This window comes from Typopeltis vanoorti, chromosome 19 (assembly GCF_054136105.1).
Source record: "Typopeltis vanoorti isolate ZY-2024b chromosome 19, IOZ_Tvanoo_1.0, whole genome shotgun sequence".
NCBI lineage: Eukaryota > Metazoa > Arthropoda > Arachnida > Uropygi > Thelyphonidae > Typopeltis > Typopeltis vanoorti.
Genome location: NC_143567.1, coordinates 41,247,431 through 41,262,256, shown reverse-complemented (window position 1 = coordinate 41,262,256; position 14,826 = coordinate 41,247,431). Strand labels below are relative to the sequence as shown.

Below are 14,826 nucleotides of genomic sequence, written 5' to 3'. Positions count from 1 at the left end.
TGCACTGTTGATGAATGAGTTTAAGGAGGAGCAATAGGCATTATGTGAATAGTAGTCAGTGCTGGTTCCCTGCAATATATCTTAGACCTCTATGGAAGTACCTGAATAATAATAAAAGTTTAAATTGCTTTGTTGTTTCAAAAAGCTACTTTCCCACAAGTATAAAGATTTTTTCTGCTCCTCAACAGAGCATGTCCATCAGTTGAGGTACCTCTGTATAAACCTTTTTCCCATAAAAATTTCTTAAATGTTTTATATGTTACATTATTCTTTAATTTTTTTTATTAAAAAAAAAATCTTTGTTTTCAGTGTACATTGAAACCTATGGATGTCAAATGAATGTCAGTGATACTGAAATTGCATGGACTATTTTAAAAAATGCCGGTTTTCTGAAGACAGATGATGTCAACGAAGTAAGCATAATGATGCTTTTATACATTTTATATTTGCTATATAAATGATACTGGAAATGATAATATATTATAAAATGATTAACATATATAAAGGAAATTAGAATTTAATATCAGCTCCTATATATTTGTGCAGAGCCTCCATAGCACAGTCTGTATAGACGAAGCCCTTTGGTTGGAAAGACCTGGTTTTGATTCTTGTCTATGATGTGAGGAACCTTTATCTGGTCTCTTTCAGGTGAGTTAACGAACAGTTAACTCACCTTTATTGTGAGTTAATTGTATAAGTTAATTGTGAGTTAATATATGGAGGTGGAGAGTTATTTTCTACCGGTAACTCAGGTTTTTCATTATAGCATGGGCACCTCCATGGAGTCCTAAGACTCATTGTGGGAGACCCACATTATCAACACAATATCAATTATACCTCTTCTTGAAACCATTAACAGACAAAGCACAACTGACTCTGGAAACCTATTCCATTCATTCGCCACTCTTCAATTGACAAGTTTACTCCTTATGCCTTGCTAACCACACTCTTATCCAACTTCCAGGAATGACCTCTTATTCTCCCCCCCCCCAGCTAAGTTCTGCAACATTTTCCCTGCATCAATCTTATAAAAGACTTTAAGTAACTTAAATATGTTATTATATCTCCCTTTTTTGCCTATGAACCCACTTTTGAAATCAGTCTGTCTTCATAGGTAGCATTCCGCAGACCACTCGCCTCTACCACTTCCTCATCCCCAAGAAACCCAGGAGACCAGACCTAAGCACAGTAATCCAGATTTGATCGTATCAAGACTTTATAAAAAAGGATGAAACGCTCTTATTTCTGCTTGTTAGTGTGTTCAATAAACAAGTAATCCTGTGAGCTACCCTGGTTACTTTAGCAACATGCCCTCTAAACTTCAGCTGTCTATCTACTACTACTACCACCCCCAAATCCCTGGCTTCATCAGTTTGCTGGAGTACAAGTCCCTCAATGTGAATATACAGCTTGTAATCTTTGTATCCCAAAATGCATAACTTTACACTTTTCTACATTAAATTGCCATCCATTATATTTTGCCCATACTGTCAGCCTATTTAAATCATCCTGCAAGATCTCTATATCATTTTGATTAACTATTGACCTACCAAACTTTGCATCATCAACCAATAACTGAATATCTCCTTTGAATTATTTCCTGTATCATTTATGCACAAATTAAACAGCAGCGATCTTAGCAGAGAGCCCTGTAGCACACCATTTGTCACCTGCTTTCTCCTGGATTCTGCTCCTCCATTTTTGGTATCTGTCATCAGCCCCCCCCCCTCCCTTTATTCATATCATCAATTTCCTACCCATCTCCATTTGTTGCAGTTTGCGTAACAGTTCCATGTGGTATTCTGTAAACTGCCTTTGCAAAATTTAGCAGTATCATTGTGTTGCCATTAATTTTATCCAACTCAGTTGTTACTCTATTATCAAAAAGTTAGTAGATTACTAAGGCGTGACAGACCCTTCACAAAGCCATGCTACCCCTCATAGAGTATCATATTCTTATCTGCTCATTCCTGAATTCTCTTTTTGATCAACTTTTCCATTATTTTTACCACCACTCCTGGTCTGTAATTTGCTACCACAGACTTAGATCCTCCTTTATGTAAAGGAATTATTTGTGAGAATGAGGGCATTCCACTCTCAGGAACTTTGCCAGAGCTGAGAGACTTAAATTAAATAACCTAGTCAAAGGCATCACTAGCTCCCCTGCACATAAGCTGATATCCCATTCAATCCCATAGCTGTATTTGCATTCAGATTCTGCAATATATTAATTACCTCCAATTCTTCAACCTTTGTTCTCACATCAGTCCCTGTCACCTCTGTCATAACACTATCTTCACTTGGATGATTTAAAAGGAAATATTCAGGTGTTTGCTGATAATGCAAAATTAAATAGCATAATTCTGATGAATAGGGGTGATTTAAATAGACTGATACCACAGTCAAAAGGTAATGAATATTACTTTAATGTGGAAAAGTGTAAAAAGTCTACATTTTGCGATGAAAAAATTACATGCTGTGCACTATATTGATGGAAGCATATCCCAGAAAATTGATGAAGCTAGGGATTTGGTGTGTTCCTAGGATTACTTGGTTATTGAAGAACAAACTAACAAATAGAGATATGGAGGACTTAATATAGCCACATCTGGATTACTATACCTGGGTCTGGTCACATTAAATTCTTGGGGATGAGGAAGTGATAGAGAGGATCCAGATGTGAGTATCCTATGGAATAATGCCTTTGACAGTAGATTGGGAGTTTGTGGGTTGCAAAATTTGATAGGCAAAAACCAGAGGATGTGATAGAAACATTTAAACTACTGAAAGAATTTTACAGGATTGATGCAGAGGAAATCTTTTGGCACATGGCTAGAAAGGACAGAACAAACAATTGGTCATCCCTGGAAATCAAGTAAGAGTGTTTTTAGCAATGGTGTTTTACTAGATTTTTTGTTTGGAGAGTGGTGAATGATTGGAATATGCCAGGGTCTGTTGTAAATGCTCTGTCAATCATTGTGTTCAAGGTCAATCATTTTACAATAGATTGTAAAATCTCTCATGATAAGTAACTTCATTACTTATCATGTTTGGTTTTACATGGTTTTTAATTCAGGAAAATGTACTAAAAAGATTTGTTAAATATTCATTGAAATAATATTTTTTGTAAGTTATTGTATTCGGTCTTTGTTACAATAATGTGGCACATGGGTCAGCAAGTCTAACGGTAAGATTAGTAAAGAATTAAGAGGATTACCATAAGTAGAAAATTACAGACTTGCGAAGAATGATGTCATCATATCCAAAGTTCAACAAGTGCCAAGGATAAGGAATTCGAAAAGTGCATGAAAAGTGACGCCCACCCACATGCCTGAAGATGAGCACATAATCAGCTTCTAGAAACTTATACATGTGCAAAACAGAATCTAGGCCTATATAAGACAGCTCGTCAGAAAGTAATTTCATCCTAGGATTCACAAGGCTTTCTTTTACCTGAGATCACTGCCATTCGTGGTTGGGGAGTGAAAGAGAAGCTTCATTCATTAATCCCAGGATTCTCAATACTTTCTTTTACCTGAGATCACCACCATTTGTGGTCAGGAAGTGAAAGAGAAGCTTCGTTCGTCATCTACTTGGATTGCCGCCATGAAGGAAACATTGTGTCAAATCATCAGTGTCAAATCATAAGTCGACCATCCCTAAAAAAAAGGGATGGTCGACTTCATGAGCAAGGAAAGAAATTAGCGAGGAGGAACACAGTAAGTGAAGAGAAAGATAAGAAGGTTCTTGTGAAACATTAAGATAATGTGAAAGACTGTTTGCTAAAAGGAACTTGTAAGTAGTTGCATTTACTGAAAGTATGTCAAGTGAATGTATGTGAAGACTGTATGTAAAATTAATTGTGAGCAATAGTATAGTAATGGTAAAATTAGGCTTGACTAGTGTATGTCTCATAATTGAGTAATGTTATGTTTTGATCTTAAACTAGCTCAGAACTCAAGTTTAGAGTAGTAAGAAAATTGTAACTACTTTGTGTGTATACTGTAAATATTCTTTTGGCTTAATTAAATGGTTTGTAAACAACATATTGAACTGTAATTTGTCTATGCACCATCCTTAAAAAATTCAAACCTGCGTAAAAGAAGTATATACGATTTTTATTTATGTTGTCATGACTGAGTTAACGTTAGAATAGAATAAAGTGGGGAATATGAATACGCTATCTGCATTACTGTTTTATACTCTCACGCTCAACATATAGTCTAACTGGTGCAGTCGATGAACAAATAAATTTGCTAGCCTATATAAGTATGGGAGATAAAATATTATTATTACATAACACCTCCAGGGAGTCCAAAGACTCATCGAGGGAGGGTACCTGCTCCACAACTCTCCGCCTCCACCACACTAACCGCAACTACCTTAATCATACTGATGGTTCAAGAACTGACACCTCTGTTGGCTGTGCTGCTGTGTTTCCTAACATTATTATCTCAAATCAGATCCCACCAGACTGCAGTAATTATACAGCAGAGTTACAGGCCATTCAGCTTGCATTTGTGCATATAAAAGAAAACTACTACCAAAAGTGTATAATTTATACAGACTCATTGAGCTCTTTACAGGCTATCTCCTCTCCTATGTATAATCCACATCCAGTACTTTATGAGGTGCTACACCTGCTTCACAAAATGAAAATCCTTAATTTCCATGTTCAGTTCTGCTGAATTCCCAGCCAAATTGGAATCAAAGGAAATGAGGCTGCAGATGCAGCGGCTAAATCAGCTCATACGTTCTCCACATACTGTTTGACAGTTCCATATACAGACTACAAACAACTTATAAGATCAAAGTAATTGCTCAGTGGGAGTTAACATGGCAAGAAGCATCAACAAATAAATTATATAACATTATACCTGAAATTAAACACTGGCATTCTAGTCATCGTACAAAGAGAAGGGAGGAGGTTGTCCTTGCTAGTGTTAGATCTTGAATGGGGACTCCTTCAACAAAAGAGTCATTCATTCAAGATTTAACAAGAAACACAATTCTGAGCTAGAAATACTTATACTATTAGTTAAGAAAGCAAAATATAAAAGAAAACCTGTTACAATTACCTTAGAAAGAAGTAAAGTTGAGGAGAAAATTGTATGTCTAAGTAGAATTATATTGTTCAAGTTATTGATGTCAGAATTATACTCTGTGTAAGAATGTAAATCTAAGTGCAAACAAAGGTTCAAAGGTTACTAGCTAGCTGCCTATGATGACGTAACGCCCGCAACGGAAGCGTTCGTGGAAGGCAAGCTGAACTCGCGTTCAGCAAAATGAGCGCTCTTCAAGGAGCAGAAGTGTGATGCAATCGCGTAGGGGATGAATAGGAGAGCACAATGAGAGATCCTCCAATACGAAAAGAGGGCGCTACAAAGAAGAATAAAAAGCGAGTTCACTCGGGTTTGAACCCCCCCGTTTTTTCTGTTCTTGTTTTCTCGTGTGGTCAAGCAGAGTACTGACCGATCGACAGCGCTGGAAGTAATCTCTTTCCTGGTTGCTATCTGAAGGAGTCGGGCATGCTATACATGAGCCGACGGCAGACACCAACTAGGGCCATCGGTAAAAGTTTACCGATGTGAGACAGCAGAAAAGTTCCCCAAAAAGGAACGGCTGAAATAACGATATCAATCCGGTAGACAAGCGTTTGTGCGGCAAAGTGCAAGGAATGGCGATTTTGCATCGATCAGCGTGACCTCCACGTGGATGCGACTCGATAAAGCAGAAAGACATCTGACTACAAAGGACGGACGAAAGAAGTGCCATATCCTCTCAGGACACTGGTAATGTACAGTAAATTCCTTATTCTTGTAACAGTTAGTATTGGGGCAAAGAGAGAAGAACAGATTTCTAATTGAGAAGAAAGAGAACTTTTAAGTGACTTTTGTGCTCAGTAACGTGTTAATCATATTGGACTAGTAGTCTGAAAGCCTGAGAGAATGCAGCACTTAATTGAATGTAAATTGATCTTTGTTAGCAAGTTTTACTTAGAATTTTGAACTAGTGTTTTATGATGAATGTGTACTTATTTAACCTAGAGATGTAAATAGAGTATTTGATAATTAGAATGTTCCCTATTGCTTAGCTAGTGAATTAGAATTTTGATATGACATACCTTTGATGTGTGGAAGTTTATTGTATGTAATTTGATAATTAATAAACATGTTTTTTTCTATGTAAGTCTGAGTTTGTCTGAGCATGAGACTGATTGTACCACTCGCTAAAGTTCAAACCTGTGAACAAGGGGAAATTAAAGAAAGTTATAGGCCATGACTGCAATGTTGAAGTTTCTATAGGCACTTAATACTTTCACAAGATTAGGTAATACTTGAACTCTGGGAAGGTTTTTTTGTATAAGAATTCTTCTGTACTAGGACTCTGGCTGGCACAGCTATATCAAACAAATTTTGTCAGAGTTCCGAAAAGAAAAGTGGCCCCAGAGAGATAGGTTAGAGATTTCAGGCTTAGTAGGTACGACAGGGATTTAGGATAGAGAAATAAAAGAAAAGTGACGCCATAACAAGGGCACAGCCGATGTAGCAATGAACCAGTCGACATAAAGACTCATTCATAGCAGCTGTAACAATAGCGAAGTAGACATAACACTAGGCTCTGCATAGGTCACAGTCATCTTACGCATTCTCATTTACTGAGAGCGGATGACCCTCCCATACGTGAAAAATGCAACACACATCTCAACTTTCATCATATTCTGGTTGATTGTTAAAAATTTACATGAGAGAAGAATGAAATTTTCACCTATCTAACCAAGCCATATACACTCAGGGAAATGCTAGCAGACTCAGGCAAATTGCATGATGTTTTAATTTTTTAGAAAGAATTAATTTGTACAAACACATTTGACCATAAATTTGTTTATATGTAAATACTTTTTTCCTTAACTTTTATTATTATTATTATTACCACCCCAAGACCTCATGGAGTCAAAGACTCATCTGGGAGGCCCTTTTATCACACACACAGCTCATCATACCATGTTTTAAACACATTCAAACTCTTTGTAGACAACACATTGTCAGCAAAGGCATTCCAATCATTCACAACTCTGCACGAAAAAAACCTGCCTCTCACTCCCCTATTCACATCCCCTTTATACAGCTTCAAGGGATGACCTCTGGTTCTCCCCTGATCTCCCACTATTCTCTGTAAAACTTCTCCAGCATTGATCCTATAACAACCCCTTACCAACTTGTAGTTCTCTATCATATCTCCCCTCTTCCTCCTGTCCCCCAGCCTCTGCAAATTACATCTTCTCAATCTTTCCTCATACTCAACATTCCAGAGGTCAGAAACCACCTTAGTCATTCTCCTTTGGACCCTTTCCAACATTGGTGACCAAATCTTGGCACAATAGTCCATGTGTGGCCTAATCAAAGCCTTATGCAATGGAACAAGAATCTCCGTACTTCTACACGTCAGTGTCCTCCGCATCATTCCCAGATGCCTTTGTGTTGTCTTCACAATTTTGGATGTGTCCCCTAAATTTTAGATCCTTATCCACTATCACCCTCAGATCTCTTATTTCCTCTACCTCCAACAATATATTTGCTTGCCCAGTCACTCAATTTATTCAAGTCTTCTTGCAAGGCCACAACATCTTACTACTCTTTATGGTTCGTCCCAACTTTGCATCATCTGCAAACAACTGAATATCTCCATCCAAATCCTCACCTATATCATTAATATACAGGTTAAACAGCAATGGACTTAAAACAGACCCCTGAGGCACTCCACTAGTGACTTTCCTTTTCCTGGATATCACTCCCCCATATACAACTTGTTGATACCTATCAGATAGCCAGTCTCCAATCCAATGCACCAATATAATATCCAACCCCATCTGCTCTAGTTTGACTGTCAATCTATCATGAGGTACTCTATCAAAAGCCTTTGCAAAATCTAAGTATATTACTATGTATATTTTTCCTCTGTTCAAGGAAGCAGCCACTTTATTGTAATAAGTAAGTGGATTACTAAAACATGACCTCCCTTTAGCAAATCCATGCTGCCCATCAAAGATTACACCATTGTTATCAACCCAACTCTGGATCCTAGTTCTCATAAGCTTCTCCAACAATTTAACCACAACATCTGACACACAGATAGGCCTATAGTTTGATGCTTGAGTTCGATCACCTCCTTTATGAAATGGCACAATCTCGCCTTCCTTCTTTCCACTCCTTAGGAACTTGACCGAGTGCAAGACTCATATTAAAAAAATATGTCAAGGCAGGTGTCAACTCCCTGGCACATTCTTTCAGAATATGTGGTGATATATTATCAAGTCCCACAGATTTATTAACATCTAGTTTACTCAACTCCCCATACACCTCTTGCTCATTTACAGTCAGTCTCTCCTCCCCATCATCAACTGCTCACAATCCCTCCATTAAGTCACATTCACAAGATTGAAAGATCTTTATGAACTGCTCATTAAGTATCTCCACTACACATTCTGCATCAGCTGTCTTTATACCATTTTCTCCAATCAATGTCATCCTTCCATAATTATTCTTTCTTTTGCTGGCTACATATCGAAAGAACTCCTTAGGATTCTTTTTGGCTTCATTAGCCAACTGTTGTTCATACCTCTCTTTAGCTACCCTCACCAACCAAGTCACCCTCCTTGCTTGGTCTTTGTAGACCTCATGGAATTGGTTATTTCCACTTCTCTTATGCTGCCTCCCCAATGCCCTCTTTCTCTGTATCGCATGCTTAATCTCTTTATTCATCCATCTCACACCCACCTTATTTAACCTTCTCACCCTTGGAATACATTTAGACATTGCAACTACTAAACAGTTTTTAAAAACCCCCAAACTGCTTTCATCTCTTTTCCAGCTAACTCCTCATTCCACGCTACACCCGCAAGCTGTCTCCTGAGCTCTTCATAATCACTCCCTTTGTAGTTCCACATATACCCTTTTCTCACAGAGGTCCTCGCACTGCTGGCAACCACTCAGGTAATCACCTCATGGTCACTCTCACCAATTGGTGGATGATTTGACACCTCAGTTATAATTACATCCTCTGATGAGATGACCAAATCCAAGACCCTCAATCCTTGTGTGCCCTCTGTTACATACTGTCTGAGGTAGTTATCCCTCAAAAACTCAAGAAACTCATTTTCTTTGCTTTCAGTTGCTATTCATCATTCCAGTCTATATTGCCATAATTAAAATCACCCATAATGATCACCCTTTTCTTATTTACTTGGCTAATTTGATTGTACATTTCATTATCACCACCATCTACATTACCTGGTCTATAACAACATCCCACCAAGTATTTGATTCCATTCACCTCTATCTCACACCATACTGCCTCAAAACCACTGGCACTATTTCCCTCATGCATCTCTACCTTATATGGACATAACTCTTTCTCTATCATCAATAGCACTCCCCCTCCCTTTTTACCCCTTCTGTTCTCACGAAACACATCATACCCTTCCATCTCTATTCTTGTCAGGATGTCATCTTCTTCCAACCATGTCTCACTTATTCCAACAATCTTTGGGTGAACAGACGCAATTAGTGCAACCATTTCAACTGCCTTGTTTCTTATACTTCTAGCATTTGTATATAAACAGAGCAGTTCATTTCTGGATCTACAGCTAGTTTCACTGATACCACTCACTCGATGTGATCTCTCGATGCTGGACTGGGGTCATTTCCCTTTCTGCTTCTTCATTTTAAAACCTGTTTCAATTCCAACTGTTTCCTCTTGATTCCTGGTCATCCCATTCCTTTCCTGCCTACACATGCTCACCTGCTCTTGGAGCATCCACCTTTCTCATGCTGTGTATCCCTGTCCACCCCGATCCTCCTCGTACATACATATTATTCATTAGGTTAAATCTGACCAATTATGTATTACCATAGGCCTTGAGCTTGTATATTTGTATCACCCTGCTGTAATTTTGTTAATATGTAAATACCATAATGCTAAACTTAAATTTTATGCATCAATGCTATATAATAATTCCTTTCTGACTCTTTAAGTATTAGTATAATAATGTTTGTTGTAATCTTACTAGATGTAGACACTGCTTTCCTTGACTTGTTTTGTATATACATATGTTAACCTATAGTTATCTATTTATGTATTGCTGAAATCTCTACAGTAATTTCGTTTATGTGGAGATACTGCATCACTTAACATACATTTTGTGTATGCATCTTATTTACTAATTTATTTTTCGAATAATCATGTAGTGCTGTAGGACATCTTACCTACTTGTGTACTTTCTAGTAATTCTGTTTATATGTATTGCTAAATTCTGTTTATACTGCATTGCTAAATTTAATTTTCATCCATGCATATTGTATAATAATCCCTTTTTGCCTATTTTTGTACTGCTATAAAGGCATCTATTATAATTTTACATATATGTAGATATTGCATTCCTTGGCTTAGTGTTTCATATATTATGTATTAACTCATATTGTTAACTATTTTTGCACTACTGTAATAACCTCTGACCTTGTGTGTTGCTGTGTCCTCTGCAGCAGTTCTGTTTACCTAGAGATGCTGCTTTGTGAAACTAGATTCTTGTACAGACATATTGTTTACAATTTTCTGTAAATGCTAATATTGTAACCTTTAGTATGGCACAGTATGACCTTTGTAGTTTTTGTGCCAAATAAACTATAAACCAACCAACCTTCATCATCAACACCAGCAGCATCTACTGCCGGCCACCACTATTTTCACAGACGATCACAAACATTCATGCCATTGGCGGGATTTGAACCCGCAGCCTTTTGGCTGGAGAGCGAATACACTAACCACTCGGCCAGCCAGGCTGGCATATATAGTATAAACATATATATGGCAGCAGTAGGAAGTTAAGATGCCTGACCATATTAATGATAAAGAGAAAGACAAAGGCAAAGCAGGATAGTGAACATATATTACAAGATATTACAGTAAATATAACATGATATTATGTGGATAGTGTGGGTCTCACGTGTTGTCTTTAGACTTTGTGGAGGTTCCCATGCAATAATAATAATATTTCATTTTATTCTTATTGGATCTTCATGAACTCAACAGTTCAGTTTGGGTAATATTTTATGCTTTTCATTATCCATTCATCCATTTGGCATCTGTCTAAGACAGGTTGAGTCCCCTGATTAAAAGCTTTAGTCAGTTTAATGCATCCAGTTTGCCATTCCTCTGTTGCATCCCTTTAAGGGTAAATATTTTATGTCTGTAAAACTGTGTTCATGAGGCACTGGTTTGCCTGTTCCGAGTCATGAAAAATTCAAGTTTACAGGAAAAAAAACATCTACCTACATATGAAACCAACTAACTCACCATTTGATTGAAAAGATCTGATAAAGGTTTCTCATGCCACAGACAGGATTTGAACACTTGCCATTATACCTGGTTCTGTACTGTTTTGTAAATTTGTTTCAGCATCACCCTTCCTGCCATCTTTCATGTAGATAAATTTCATTGACTGGTTTGAGACCACTACTTTGGCTGCTGGAGCACTTGAAGTGGCTTGAAAAAATTCCTATGTTTAGTCTCTGGAGTAAGACTTCCAGATGAACTAACTCTTAGTCCCCCTGTAGTCAAAATCAGTCAAACATGGGTATAGTATTAACTCTCAGTTGCTTTACAAAAAGTTTGCTAGATCATTTTCATGTTTTTGAGGGGAAAAACAAACTCCAAATATCCACATTTAGCCCTATACTGGTTGACACCACTATGGCAACAACTAAAATGGGTAATCATCTTCCTGAATTTTAAGTCTTATATAGGATGGCTTTAACTTTACAATTATAATATTTTCATTGCATTCCTGTTCGTTTTATGTTTATTGTTTTTTGTACTCATATAACAAAACAGTATTAACATATTCAGGATTGCTGATTACATAATATCATCAAATGTTTTATCAAACTTAAACATACATGTGAACTGGCCATTATAATAACTGTGAAATGAGCAAGTTGAAAATAGTGGATGATGTGCTGTGCTATGCAGAGCATACTTGTGTATACAATCAATACACAGATTTTCTTTCAAAAACTTTATATCCGAATGTACTATCATTATGAATTGGCAAACAAATAAATAAACTACTATCTGCATATCATTTTATTCATAAGTGTCTGCATTATAATGATTGCTTTATTAACCCAATTTAAATCTAAATTAAGGGGATATTAAATCCCACATTGTTTTAAAACCGAATAAGAAACTCAAAGATTGGAATCAGAGCGTTTCATGCCGAATATAGTAAACTATAAATGTATCGGCGATTACTGGCGTGAACTAATGCAAGTAGTCCTAGTACCTAGTACAATCTCGGGCAACTTGCAGCAAAGGTGGTAAAGTTCTGATCGCTATTCTTGGTATTTTCCATAATGTAAAAACACATTTCCTAGGAAATGTATGCTGTTATTACATTATGGTGGGAGGTCACTACCCAGACCGGTTTCAGCCTTTATTGAAGCTTCATCAGTGAGTAGCTAGACCAAATAAATACCAAAGGGTATAGCAAAAAGAACTTATATACTCTGCTATATGAGTTGTCAAAAAGGTGCAACCATTAAGTTACTTAAATAGTTACTTAAAGAGCCAATAGACTTCATTTCGGCGATATAAACATTATTTAAATTAAGGGGATATTAAATCCCACATTGTTTTAAAACCAAATAAGAAACTCAAAAGATTGGAATCAGAGAGTTTCATGCCGAATATAGTAAACTATAAAAGTATCGGTGATTACTAGCATGAGCTAATGCAAGTAGTCCTAGTTGCCCGAGATTGTACTATGTACAATCTCGGGCAACTCGCAGCAAAAGTGGTAAAGTTCTTATCGCTGTTCTTGGTATTTTCCATAATGTAAAAACACATTTCCTAGGAAATGTATGCTGTTATTACATTATGGTGGGAGGTCACTACCCAGACCAGGTAGTGACCTCCATTTTGGCGATATAATGTTGATATCGCCGAAATGAAGCCTATTGGCTCTTTATATTTAAGTAACCAATTTAAATCTTTAAAATGTGGAGCCTCCATAGTGCATTCAGTATAAACAACTTTGGAGTTGAACTTATCTGACCCTTTGGTTGGAAAGACCTAGGTTCAATTCTTGTCCATGATGAAAGGAACCTTTATCAGGTGTTTTTGACTCAAGGTGAGTTAGCCAGTTTCATATGGAGGTGGAGGATTTTTTCTTGCAGAAACTTGAGTTTTTCACACCTCAAAACAGCTGAACTGTCTCCCAAGAACACATACATCTACAGATATAGAACACTTTGAGGAATGATGGTAGCCTGCACTGACTCCTGGCTAGGAAGTAGTACTTTTGATCAATACCCCATCTTGGATCCAAATGCCAACACTGGTATCCTGGGTACTCCCATATACTAACAACAACAATCTTTAAAATAAGAAATAAAAAATAAAACAAAATAAAGCATATCATCATCAAATTCCTGACATGTAACCTCAAGGGGTGTACAGGATATGATAGCACTACATGAAAAATTTGCATTATTACTAACATCCTATCTACAATTTTCCTCCAAATCAATCTATTACCTGTTCTCCAACATTATCAGATCTTATATTTCTATCTTCTAAGGCACTTTTTACCATATCAATCCACCCATGTCTTGGTCTTCCTCTGGATCTTCTTCCTGCAAAATTGGCAAAGAACACTTATTTTGCTAATCTTTCCTCTCCCATTCTGTTTGACCATACCACTTGAGATTAGCTCTGCTAACACATTCCTGGATGCTAACAATGTCAAGTTCTTTCATCATATTCTTGTTTTTAATATGACATTGCCATTGATGCCATCTGTTCATGCTCCTAATCTTTCTCAGGACTCTCATATCTGCAGTCTTTGGTCAAGTGTTTTACTTCTGACCCAGTTCTCAGATACATAAGTTAAAATTGGTTTGAACACTGTCTTATATACAACTAATTTAGTGTTTTGATCAATTTCTCTCTTATTCCATATAAATTTATTCAGTTGACTTCCCACCATACCAGCCTTGTTGATTTTGTTGTCTATTTCCATATTTAATTTACCATCTTCACTAAAAATCGTGCCTAAGTGGCTGAAATGTTTTATTTGTTCTATAGGTTCTCCATTCACAAAGCAGTGGATATTTTCAATGTTTCTGCCTATTTTCATTGTCTTTGCCTTTTTATTGCTGACCCTTCATACCATATCTATTACAACAGTTATTCAATTTAGTCAGAGAATCTTGCAGACTTGTAGCGGATTTATTTAGAAGTATAACACATATGCATAAAGCAAAGAGCTGGGATTAACATCTCCAATTTTGATATCAGGTTTAATACCACTTTCCTTCATAATGTGATCCATATAGATAATGAATAACAGAGAGAATAATGTGCATCCATGTCTGACACCAGATTTAACATTAAACCACCTTCTTGTACTTCTTTTAATTCTAACTGGTGATTTACAACTCAAATAAAGACTATGCATTGCTTGATATAATGCTCCACTGACACCATACAACTGTAGCGTTTTGAATAGCTTTTCTCTTGGCACCTTGTCATATGCTTTTTCCAAATCTACAAAACTTAATACAGATCTTTGTTATATTCTCATGATTTCTCAACCATTTATCTTAAAGTGAAAATCTGATCCTGACAGCCTCTATTTGCCTCAATTCAACTTGTTCTTCACCAAGCTTCTTTTCTACAATCCTTCTCAACCGTTTTTCAAGTATACTGGCATAAATCATACCAGGAACAGCATCATCATCATCATCAAATTCCTGATATATAACCTCA

General features: G+C 36.8%; 1 protein-coding gene across 2 annotated transcripts in view; it reads left to right on the top strand.

The window, feature by feature from the left end:
* LOC150096035 (mitochondrial tRNA methylthiotransferase CDK5RAP1) overlaps positions 1-14,826 on the top strand; it is a 197,459-nt gene that overhangs the window by 6,369 nt on the left and 176,264 nt on the right. For both annotated transcript variants that reach the window (XM_090409462.1, XM_090409464.1), the window contains exon 2: positions 310-413. In XM_090409462.1, the coding sequence (XP_090265588.1) occupies positions 310-413 (104 nt within the window). The remainder of the gene's footprint in view (positions 1-309; positions 414-14,826) is intronic.